This window comes from Dreissena polymorpha, chromosome 14 (genome assembly GCF_020536995.1).
Source record: "Dreissena polymorpha isolate Duluth1 chromosome 14, UMN_Dpol_1.0, whole genome shotgun sequence".
NCBI lineage: Eukaryota > Metazoa > Mollusca > Bivalvia > Myida > Dreissenidae > Dreissena > Dreissena polymorpha.
The window spans coordinates 57,680,441-57,693,474 of NC_068368.1; the positions used below are offsets into that span (position 1 = coordinate 57,680,441).

Consider the following 13,034-nt stretch of genomic DNA (forward strand, 5'->3'; position numbering starts at 1 on the left):
GGATTGAATCATTTGGAGAGTTCTGTTGTTGTCGTTATATTTTGTGATACTACGACCATAGCTTATATAAAGTATAAAATACATCACTTTGTATGAGCACGGATGGCCAAGTGGTCTAAGTGATAAACTTTTACTCCAGGGATCAGTGGTTCAAGCCAAGTTGAGGGTTTCTTTTTTTTCTTTCTTTTATTTTCTTCTTGATTTTTTACTGGAGCTTTTTAAATCAAATGTTTTGCATTTATCAATATATAGCATTTAATGACAAACATCAAAACATGCCAAAATTTCCGGAAAGGCCCCTTTAATTTTTGTTGATTTCGTGTGTTGACCCTTCTACGAATTTAACACAAACACATTAAAAATTCCTCTTTTTTCCAAAATCAGACATGCACGAATTAAGATGTCAACGAAAAAAATCTTTTTTAAAACACGTGATTTCATGTCAACGAATATGAATGATTTCACAGTACCTCGTTGACTTATTGCTTACTTGTTGCTAAAACGTTCATTATTAAATGAGTCGCGTTCTGAGAAAACGGTGCTTAATGCATGTGCGTAAAGTGTCGTCCCCGATTATCCTGTGCAGTTCGCACAGGCTAATCAGGGACGACACTTTCTGCTTGTATGGTATGTATAGTTTCAAGGAATTCCCTCCTTACCGAAAATCAAGTTTAGGTGGAAAGTGTTGTCCCTGATAAGGCTGTGCGGACTGCACAGGCTAATCTGGGACGACACTTTACGCACATCCATTATGCCCAGATTTCACAGAACGCGACTCAAATGTGTTAAAATATTAGTAGCAGAGTGAGGTTTCGATTCACGGACCTCTGGGTTATTGGCCCAGCACGCTTCCATTAGGCCACTCTGCTGTTCCCTTCAATTAAATGTTAGACACTTAGACACATTTTGTTGCATTGATGGGGGCTGGGGATAAGAGATTCAAAGTTAAACTATGATTATGGTATCAGTGTACAAGGACTAGTTAATATTAACGATATGTGGTGTGATTGTGCGCAATGGTGTCAGAGTACAAATACTCGTTACCATAATCGATATGCTTTGTGATTATTACCCAGTTGTATTAGTGCTATATAATCATTGATATGTTGTGTGATTATGCGTCAATGGTATCAATGATCAAATAAAAGTAACTATTATCGATTTGTTGTGTGATTGTGCGTCAATGGCATCAGTGTTCAAATACTAGTAACAATAATCAATATGTTGTGTAATTATGCATCCATTTCATAGGTGTTCAAATAAATAGTATCAATATGTTTTGATTGTGCGCCATTGTCGCAGTGTTCAAATACTAGTAGCTATTATCAATATGTTGAGCTTGTGCGCCATTGTCGCAGTGTTCATATACTACTAACTTTAATCGATATGATGTGTGATTTTGAAGAGTGACTTGGTGAAAACCTGGTTAATAAACGTTCAACTAGTATTCATGAAACTCGGCCAGAACTGTCACCCATGTCTCAACTAGAAATACACACATACACATGCATTTCTTGAGTTTTTATTTCACAAAACATGTATCTTTTACACTGTTTTATTAGCAATATATAATTACTTTACTTTTTTTATGACAAAATAATTGAACACAATTGTTTAATAACAGACAATATACTGCTCATCAATTCTTATGATTACGATATTAACAAGTTTGTATACTTGATTTAAAATTGTCGGCACATCAAAGTTCTACAATTTGCTACACTTAAGTGCGTGATAATAAAATTTTGTTTGAATAAGATATGAATAGCTCAGTTTGTTAACATTTTAACCACGTAAGTGACATTTCACGCCTTAAAAAAAGAAGTTCTTATTTAGAAACAAAAGCTTTAAAAAAAAACTAACCGAATTTTCCCCACTCTTAATATATATATATATATATATATATTATAAAAAGATTACCATATTGACCTTTGTACAATTTTAAACTTAAGTTGTGAAACGACCATCAAATTTATAATTATGGAAATTGTGAACATTTGAATTTTAATTGGAAAATTACAACATGCGAATGACTAACATATGGGCAAAGTTCAAAAATATAAACACGTAGTACTGTTGTATATTACACTCTCTAAGTGACCTCCCCCCCTCTGGTATACAACCAAGTCCATCAATCATCAACCACCTGGGGTGTTGACATTATCAAATTTGTTAACTTGCCCATGGCAAAGTTCGTTGCATAAATTATTTGTTGAACAGCCAAGCTAAAGGCGCTTTTCGAAACAAAAATATGTTTCAAATCAAGGTCTTTCTGATATAATTTTTCTTGAAACAATTAAAAAAACACCTTGTATACCAGAAATACAAAATCATATGACAATTTCTTTCAAAGGTTTTGTAAACAATAAATATTATAAAAGTTAAGCTAATCAATTATTAAAACACCAAAAAAATTGTCTTGGAAAGGTAGACAGGACAAATAAAAACAAAAATGAAATGTCCTTGTTTACAGTTACCAATATTGGCCAAGCAGTGCTAATAATTTCCGTATCCAGTACTATTTATTGAAAATAAAACATTCCAACTTACAACAACCATGCATGAGATTTTGGTAACTTTAAAAGAGAGGAAAATACATAATGCCTTTTACAGGGTTGTTTTAAACACATCATAAATAAATAGTTTTAATGTTTACAACAATATAATAATGTACATATAGGCCTCTCCTGAAAAATGGGTCTAAATGGGTGAAGTGTTGTCCCACTTAACTTCTGCCTAAACTGGATTTTCACTACGAGGGGACTTCCTTTAAATTTAAAGTACCACAAAAACAGAAAGTTTCGTCCCTGACTAGCCTGTGTAGACTTCACAGGCTTATCTGGGAAAACACAATTCTTATATGCAATAAACTCCATTTTCCCAGACCGAGGCTCATACATATATGTGTCTTGTTCTGTGAAAGCTGGTCATAATGCATGTGCGTAAAGTGTCATCCCAGATTAGCCTATGCAGTCCGCACGGGCTAATCAGGGACGACACTTTCCGCCTAAACTTGATTTTCGGTAAGGAGGGACTTCCTTGAAACTAAAAATACCATTAAAGCGGAAAGTGTCGTCCCTGATTAGCATGTGCGGACTGCACAGGCTAATCTGGGACGACACTTTGCGCACATGAATAAAGCCCAGTTTTCTCAGAACAAGAAACATATTATTTTAATAAAATCTTTTCTTTGGGGTCCTAATGGAAAAAAATCCAAAAAAGTGTAAAATGCTGCTCTGAACCACTGACATTTTGTCCGACCTATCAACCATGATCATTAATTCTTCAAGGACGATCTAGTCTGGTGAATTAGGTTATGTAAGGCACTGATGTTACTTCTTGGAAGGCCTGCAATGTGGATGAAAAAAGGTGGTTATGAAATTGAACATTAATCGAATACGTTTACTTTAAAGATCACAGTTTTTCAGAATGTCATAATTCATGACCTTTGTCATCCTTCATGTGGATACAGTTTAGAAAATTAAGTAAAAACCTAACTTGGATCCGGATGAGAAATATAATTTTGGATTTGTTTCTGTCTTCAATAAAGAACAAACTTAACTGGTTGTATTTGCATAACTTCAAAAAATGGGGTAAAATAAGTAGGAATAAGAACACAGACGTTGATACTAACAGAGCTCCAGCTAGGATTTAAATAGAGCAGGGTGGACATTTATAAACAAGGCACTATCTATATCATGTAAATTTATTAGTAAAACCGAGCAAAAAATGTAATTATTTCAATTATTTAAAACATTATTTTCCATTGCACACTTTGCACTGACAGTTAATTTTGTGTAATATTGCTAGCTGAAGCACTGTCCACAAAGAGCATCTTAAATAATAATTAAGGCGACACCAAAGATTATTAAACTTATTATAAAAAACATTTGAAAATACTGAAATACAAACTGAATGCAGCATTTAAAGTTCTAAAATTTTAATTTTAATCATGAACAGTTAGTGAACCCTAACAAACAACAACAATGTTTGAAATCCCTTCCATGTAAGAATGTTGCCTTTACCTTTTCAGCTTACTGTTCCTGGTCAAGGTCGTTTTGTTCTGCACTGTTGACCTTGACCCTTTGGTGACCTCCGTAACTTTGCTTGACCTGGTGGAGCTTGCTGGGGACATACTTTCACTGAAAACATCAATAGCCTTTATTGTAAAGCAATAATATTGTTACAATTTTTTTTTTTTTTGGGGGGGGGGGGGGGGGAGAGATTCTTGGGTGGGATAATAGTTGGACAGTCTTTCAAAAATAAAATAAAAATAAATATTTTTGTTTTTTACCCATGTTTAAAAAAAAGGGTTAGGGGGTTGGGTGGGGTCGGGGGGTAAAGTGTGAGGGTGTGGTCATTTAAAAGATTATCTTTAAAAAAAAAAATGAAAAAAAAAGTTTTTTTTTAGGGGGGGGGGGGGGGGCATGGGGGATGGTTTGGGTGGAGTCTATTGCAGAATGTCATGTAAGAGTTGTTTTGTCAACGTATCAATCAAATCTGATCATAAATAACGAAGTCATGGCAATTTTTGCAATATTTAATTATTCGACCTTGAGAGTCAAGGTCATTCAAAGGTCAAGGTAAAATTAAACTTGCCAGGTACAGTACCCTCATGATAGTATTAAAGTATTTGAAGTTTGAAATTAATAGCCTTGACACAATATTGCACTATATATTCAGATTAAAGGAAACGTCTTGAGGGGCATAACTTTGGACAAAATAATACAATGGATGGTTTAGCAACTTAAAAATTTCAAAGGGCCATAACTCATCTAACCAGAACCCACTAATAACATGCGCATCTCCTCAAGGTAGTTAAGCTTCCCATAAAGCTTCATTGAAGTCCAGTCAGTAGTTGGGGAGAAATAGCTCGGACAAGAATTGCACTATATGTACAGTTAATAGAAAATTTCAATGGGCCATAACTCTGTGAAAAATCATCCGACCATAACCGGCTGATAATATGCACATCTCCTGTTGGTAGTGAAGCTTCCCATAAAGTTTCATTGAATTCCAGTGATAAATTGCTGAGAAATAGCTCGAACAAGAATTGCACTATATGTACAATGGAAAATTTCAAAGGGCCATAACTCTGTGAAAAATCATCTGACCATAACCGGCTGATAATATGCACATCTCCTCTTGGTAGTGATGCTTCCCATAAAGTTTAATTGAATTCCGGTCATTAGTTGCTGAGAAATAGCCCGGACAAAAATTGTGCACGGACGGACAGACGAAGCAGCGACTATATGCTCCCCCCCCCCCAAAAGTTTTTTGGGGGAGCATAAAAAATGAATATAATATATATATTTTGTTTAATAAGTCTCAACATTTAGTTAATCTCTAATCAAGCTATATAAGTTGAACCGCAGTGTATGTAAAACTGAAATCAATTTTATTCCCAATTTTTTAAGCATTTGTTAACCAAAAATTAACAATAATTAATTTCCAATTTTAGTTTAAACAATGCGATTTTTCACAATCAATAGGGGCCTGGTCCCAATCCCAAAATGGTGAAAAAACAATCGGTGACATCACAACAGAACAATTTAGCATCTTAATAGAATGAAATTTAAAATAACCCAAACTAAAATGCAAACATTGTCCGTAGATAAAACCCATTCTCACTGTGAAGTACAGATTATTTTTTCCAACTGGAATGACAAAAAAAAACAAACCATAATAAGTAAAATTAAAAGATTACTTCATAGGTCATGAAATGTTTGAACCATTAAAAAAAAAAGACTAATGATTACACCATGTTATGTAAATTAGACTGTTCATAGTTGAAAGCCATGTGATTTAATACTACATATTACACCAAAACAATGAACATCAGACGGTTCATAGTTGTTATATGTGACTGTGTGGTTTCATACTTATGATCCTACACAATAATAAAACTAACTCTGTTCGTAATTATGAGCCCTGTAAGGGGATATGGTTCCCTGCCTACCTCTGGGTGGCTGCCGGTTTCCTGGAAGCACGAGACGCAGTGGAAGACTGGGTAGCGGTAGACTGGGAACCTGTAGACTGGGATGGCAGGGTGGATATCAGTGACAGGGAGCTGCTGACAGGGCTGCCCATGTCTCCACTACCTTAGAAACAAGCACAATAGCTGAATTGATATACGTAACATTGTACACCAACCAAATACATTTAGCATATTTATGGATGCTAAACAAAAAGAAAACAACAAACCGTCCGAGACAAGTGATGCTCCCCAAAGATTTTTTTTGGTCACAATACTGCACTATATATTTTTATAAAAGGAAACGTCTTGAGGGCACAGTAGTTGGGGGGACAAGAATGTTTTATATAAAAATTCAAAGGGCCATAACTCTGTGAAAAATCATCCGACCAGAACCCGCTGATAATAAGCACATCTCCTCTTGGAAGTGAAGCTTCCCAAGTTTTATTGAATTCCGGTCATAAGTTGCTGAGAAATAGCCCGGACAAGAATTGCACTATATGTACAGTTAATGGAAAATTTCAAAGGGCCATAACTCTGTGAAGAATCATCCGACCAGAACCCGCTGATAATATGCACATCTCCTGTTGGTTGTGAAGCTTCCCATAAAGTTTCATTGAATTCCGGTCATTAGTGGCTGAGAAATAGCCCGGACAAGAATTGCACTATATGTACAGTTAATGGAAAATTTCAAAGGGCAGTAACTCTGTGAAAAATCATCCGACCAGAACCCGCTGATAATATGCACATCTCCTCTTGGAAGTGAAGCTTCCCAAGTTTTATTGAATTCCGGTCATAAGTTGCTGAGAAATAGCCCGGACAAGAATTGCACTATATGTGCAGTTAATGGAAAATTTCAAAGTGCCATAACTCTGTGAAAAATCATCCGACCAGAACCCGCTGATAATATGCACATCTCCTGTTAGTAGTGAAGCTTCCCATAAAGTTTCATTGAATTCCAGTCATTAGTTGCTGAGAAATAGCCCGGACAAGAATTGCACTATATGTACAGTTAATGGAAAATTTCAAAGGGCCATAACTCTGTGAAAAATCATCCGACCAGAACCTGCTGATTATATGCACATCTCCTCTTGGTAGTGAAGCTTCCCATAAAGTTTCATTGAATTCTGGTCAATAGTTGCAGAGAAAAAGCCCCGAAAAAAATTGTGAACGGACGGACACACGGACGGGCAGAGGAAGCGGTGACTATATGCTCCCCCCAAATTTTTTGGGGGGAGCATAATAACAATAATGTTGGGTCACTGTTTTCCACTACCTGAGAAATGAGCCTTGTGCTGGGGAAACTTGGCTTAATGCATGTGCGTAAAGTGTTGTCCCAGATTAGCCTGTGCAGTATGCTCATTTGGGACGACACTTACTGCTTTTATGGAATTTTTCCGTTAAGAAAAGTCTCTTCTGAATGAAAACCTAGTGTAGGCGGAATGTGTTGTCCCTGATAAATCTGTGGAGACTGCGCACATGCATTAAGCCCATGTCTTCACTAACTGAGATATAATAGAAATGTAAGAGGGGAGAAACAAGAGCTAAGATATCAAGAAGTCCCGGGTTTGATCCAAAGTTATTTTCTTTACTTTTGGGTAACAGGTAGAAATTTTATGACGAAAGGGGACTTATTCTTTTTAGATATACATGATTACATGTTTGTATTCTACTATGATGTAAAATATTAATCAAATGGTTTGGCGCACATGCTAAATTAGATAATGCTCAAACTAGGTTTGATGAAATTTGTTGAAATTAACTACACTATCTGGGTCCAAATTTTGTCTTTAACGTTAATAAATTCAATATTTATTAAATGACCACAACATCTGCCAATGGCATGTCAGTTAGATTGCACCTGCCACCCACGATTACCTTTTGAATAAATTCTGTAGTTTTAATTAGCAGCAGAAAATAAATAAGCCTTAAAAAAGACTCGACAGGATCCCCTTTAAGTGAGCGTTCTCTTACATCTTCTCTTAACACACCAAGTACTGGTTCAACCCAGGAACATACTAGAGTGTCTCAACAATGTTCAAGTATACTGCTGCTGAAGAGTTAAAATAAATAGGTTTTACCTAAACAAGAGCTGTTTCGTATTCCATTATTCCAATTATATGGTTACAGCAATCTACAGCCAAAATACTAATTCTGACAGGTCTTTTTTTGCCTATCTCACGGATCCGATAGTCGGACCCATTCCTGATGCCAAATATGGATGTTTTTTCCAAATTGTAAAAAAAAAATCCCAATTTCTGACCAAAATAATCTAAGCCAAAAATGCATTCCTCGGTAGGTACCGTGTTTTAAATAATCGGGCGCCATGTTTAAACATGCCAGTGCATAGAACGTCATCGTATTGAGTGTTCCAAGATGAAATTTTGCGATCTTGAGACTTCAGACAAAATGGCGGCCGCTTGTGTCTATGCATTTCTTAAGACACATTTACGGTCATAATCAGCTTTTAAATATTGAAGTGCTAGATTATTCAGAATTATCAGGTATGTATACAACAAGTGATAACCATGTGTACGCATTATTATTGTAAATTGGTTGAGAATCAAAATTGATGGTCTAAGGTAAATAAATGTGGACTAGTTTCACTTTCAACGTTACTGTGGTTGGAAAGAGTAAATTTGGGTAAAAAAATATGGAAATCGGACACAGTCTAAAAATGTCGCATTATACGAAGTACTATAGAAGTAAAATACGAAAAATTGACCCCAAAGGCACACAAAAACTCAATGTTTTGTGGGGAAATACTACCGCCAGTCAGTCTACGAATAACCCATAATATGACTCGCCTATTAGCAAGCAAGTGATGAACATTTGCCACTGCCAGATTCAGAGTCACTACCCTTTGTAGCTTCTTAACATTTCAATACTGTACATTTATGTTTATCTTACTTTTGTGTTTCAAAAAATGGTTGCCTTCAGACATTTGGCAACTTGAATTTTCAATAAAAATATGTTGGATACAGGTCATTCGACTGTAAATATTCATAAAAAATCCTTAATGACATAACGAACTATGCATTTTACTTGAACTTCAAGCAAAATAAAGTCTGTGTTTTTTTTATCATACACATACTAACGTTAGCAGTGGACAAAATCCCAATTTTGCTAGGTACTTTTTTCCAAAATAGACAGAAAAAGGCCTGTCTGATGAAAAATTGGATGAATACATTAAGGCTTTCAACAGTTTGTTTCTTTGGAATTTTTGACAGGTAATAGCTAGTAACACTTTATGAAGGGAGAATTCCAAATAAGGTTAGTACAGGATAGAGTATTAAAGTTTATTTAACGCATTGTCACCATCGTATGATGATAAATTTATCCTACCTCTGACGCTACGTCGGGTTGCCTGCGTCTCCTGACTTTGACTGCTTGACCCCTGGACCATGACCCCACCACGCCCCGGTGACCTTGGGGACTGCGTGCTGGACTGGGACAGGAAGGCACGGGTAACTCGTGCAGCGGAGGCGGGAGGGGATATCGGAACTGATGCCGAGCCAGACACTGAAAAAGGAGCAAAATAAGATTACGTTGAAGCTTTGATTGTTGTATGCCTGCAAATCAATTATCAAAAATTAAACCAACAAATTTTATTTGTGGTATATTTAATATATTTTGTGTACAGGATTCATACTGGAGACAATATTTGTGATGAGTGGTCATGTATAATCATAAATGATAATGATAACATGGTTGTTGTAGCATGGAACTATATGTTTGGCCAGATATAGAAAGGAAGATGCCAAAAACAAAAGCTCAAAGCATGGATGGCATGACATTCTCCTGCTAATTAAACCTACGGTATTGAATTGAAAAATTTCGCACAGAAATCCTATGAATTTTTTTATGACAATTATTGAACCTATTAACAGAAATTCTATGAAAATTCCATGACAAAATTTAAATGTATCAGAACAAAGTGGCATTAGAACAATAAAACAATTTGTATATTATTAGTAATTGTTATAATATATTTTTTGTTTCTATAATTATAAAATTATGCAACTATTTTTTTATATTTGTTTTTATAAAATGGCAGGGCGGGGCCTCAGAAGGGCAGGAAAGGGCTTCAGAAGGCAGTGTTTTTTTTCCAGCATTTTGGGAATGGGGCCGGGTTCCTTTGGATTGGGAAAATTCACTGTGTTTTGACTAAAGTTGGGAATTTAGTGTTGTTGTTGTTTTGCTAAAAAATGCTTCAAAACAAATTTTCTTAAAGTAAAATTCATTTTAATTATTAAATACTTACCTGTTATCTCTAGCTTACCCCTTTCCAAGGGAGTTATTTCATCCGGAAAATATTCAAGCGCTGGGAATCGTCCACCTCTATAAAGAATCCAAATCAGGTTAAACATAGTACAATGCAACCTAACAGGAAATCAAGAACCACAACTCATCTTTCCTTTACGCAAACATAAAAAGGCGATGAGCGGGGTGGGATGTGTGACTTACCGATAACAGGTAAGTATTTAATAATTAAAATGAATTTTACTTGAAGAAAATTTGTTTTAATATCATAAATACGTTACCTGTTATCTCTAGCTGATTTTGCAGATGCGGCGGGAAGGTTCGCATTTTTTTTTCCCATCACAGCAGAATCCATATAGAGGGTTTACAGCCAGAGATAGTAGAATCACGTCCTCTTATAATCTTTGTTAGTACAGTATAGTACTTAATTCTCGGATGGCACCAGTGTACTTACGCCATAGAAGAAACTACAGTTTGAGCCACTACAAGAGGACCCAACTTATACAAATTGTCTTGTTGGCACTCAAGAGAACGAAGATAAAAAGAGGAGAAGGTGGTCGGATTCCTCCAGAAAGCAGCTTGAAGCACTTCAGATAGTGGGGTCTGATTAATATAAGCCCACGAAGCCGAAAGAGCTCTTAATTCATGCGGTCTTATCTTAAACAGGGATAAATCCCTCGATAAAAGAGAAGAATAAGCTTTCCTTATAGTCGTGGTTATCCAACGAGAAATAGAAGCCGCAGACACATCGCCCCCCCCTTTTAATGGAATGAAAAGTCTCTTGCGAGAACCTCGAATAGACTTTACCTTTTTAAGGTAGAACTTCAAAGCCCTGACCGGGCAAAGGAGTCTATCATCATCTTCATGTCCACAAGTTCTAGATAGACTTGGAACTTTGAAGGGTTTGGAAGCCATAGAGGGGAGTTGATTTTTAGCAAGGAATCCTGACTGACATAACAATGTAACGGATCCATCAGAAGAGTCAAAACGAAGATGACTATCCTCGATAGAAAGAGCATGAATTTCACTTCTCCGTTTGGCTGAAGCCATAGTAAGAAGGAAAACGGTCTTCCATGTTAGGAATTGTAATGAAGCCTGATCAAGAGGTTCATAGGGAGCCTTAATAAGCGAACCTAGCACACAAGCTAAATCCCATTTAGGAGCAAGTGTACGAGATACAGGACGTTTAAGTTCCATAGCTCGAACAAGTTCTGAAATAGCTGGATCAGCACAGACTTGTGAAGACTTAGTGAAAGCCAATGTATGCGAAATCATAGATCTGTATCCTTTGATGGAACTAAGAGAAAGTTTCTTATCATCAAAAAGATAAATGAGAAAATCCGCTATTCGTCTAGCAGAGGGATTGAGGGGATTAATTTTCCCTCGAAAACACCAATTGGAGAAGAGTTTCCAACGAGCATCATAGACTGCTCTGGTGGATTTTCTCCTTGCCGAAGCAACGAGGGTTGAAGCCCTGACAGAAAAACATTTCTTCTGCAAAGATTGTCTGATAACGGCCAGACGTGTAAGTGGAACATTTTTGGGTCCACATGTAGTCTGCCGCTTTGAGACAGAAGATCTGACCTGTGAGGAAGATTCCTGGGATAATCGTACAGGAGACTGAGAAGATCGTTGAACCAAGATCTTCTGGGCCACCAAGGGGCAATCAGGAGTATCCTGCAAGAGCTCACCCTGATTTTTCCCAATATTTGGGGAATTAGAATGGGTGGGGGATAGGCGTAAGCGTCCAGTTGGTCCCACGCTAACGAAAGCACGTCGATTGCCCAGGCTGCTGGATCGCAAACTGGACTCACATACAGAGGAAGTCTGTGATTATGTCTGGTCGCAAATAGATCGACCAGGGGATAACCGAACTTGAAAAAGATCTGGTTGGTCATTTCTTGATGAAGTGTCCACTCCGATGGAAGTAACTGGTGTTTGCGAGACAAACTATCCGCCAGGGCGTTGAGGCGACCTGGTATATATTTTGCCAGCAGATGAATGTTGAGTGTTTTGCAAAGAACAAGTAATTTTCTGGTTTCCAGATACAGGGATTGAGAATGTGTTCCCCCCTGTGCCTGGATGTAAGCAACCACAGATGTGTTGTCTGTTGACACCATCACACAAGAGTCTCGAAGATGTGATTGGAAATGAGATACAGCTAGAAATACTGCTCGCATTTCTAGATTGTTGATATGTAGGTGAGATTCCTGATGAGACCACAACCCTGAAATTATCAGACTGAGAGGTTCCAGGTGAGCACCCCACCCTTCCTTGCTCGCATCCGTTATTAGATATAATGACGGTTGCGGAGGAAGAAGGGGTACTCCTGCCAACAGAATCTCCTCGTCTAGCCACCACTGAAGATGAGACCTTAAGGAGGGAAGGATTGGAATCTGTGTTAATAGATTGCCTGGAGACCATTTCCAACAAGCTGAGAGATAGTGCTGAAGAGGACGTAGGAAGAGACGTCCCAACTGCACAAAGTCTGCTACTGAGCTCAGGATACCGTTGAGAGAGAGGAATTCTTGAGCTGTTATATGAGATTGGGACAAAACCCAGTTGACCTTCATCAGAAGGTCTGATATACGTTGAAAAGACACTCTGACCCGATTGATGTGGGTCAAGAAATTCATTCCCACAACCGTAAAGTCCTGTGAAGGAATGAGGTCTGATTTGTCTGCATTGAGAAGGAGCCCTAACGAGAGGAGTTCCTTCCAAGAGAATTCTAGGTTGTACAGAAGCAATTGACGATCGAGCTGGTGTAAGAGCCAGTCGTTGAAATACTGAAGAAGAA

At 37.2% G+C, this 13,034-nt stretch overlaps 1 protein-coding gene across 3 annotated transcripts in view; it reads right to left on the reverse strand.

Moving 5' to 3' along the window:
- Nucleotides 1–1,541: 1,541 nt before the first annotated feature.
- LOC127857074 (condensin complex subunit 3-like) overlaps nucleotides 1,542–13,034 on the reverse strand; it is a 67,357-nt gene continuing 55,864 nt past the window's right edge. For all 3 annotated transcript variants that reach the window (XM_052393409.1, XM_052393407.1, XM_052393408.1), the window contains 4 exons: nucleotides 9,320–9,496; nucleotides 5,960–6,101; nucleotides 4,026–4,142; nucleotides 1,542–3,348 (listed from right to left, as the gene is read on the reverse strand). In XM_052393409.1, the coding sequence (XP_052249369.1) occupies nucleotides 3,333–3,348; nucleotides 4,026–4,142; nucleotides 5,960–6,101; nucleotides 9,320–9,496 (452 nt within the window). In that variant the 3' untranslated portion in view covers nucleotides 1,542–3,332. The remainder of the gene's footprint in view (nucleotides 3,349–4,025; nucleotides 4,143–5,959; nucleotides 6,102–9,319; nucleotides 9,497–13,034) is intronic.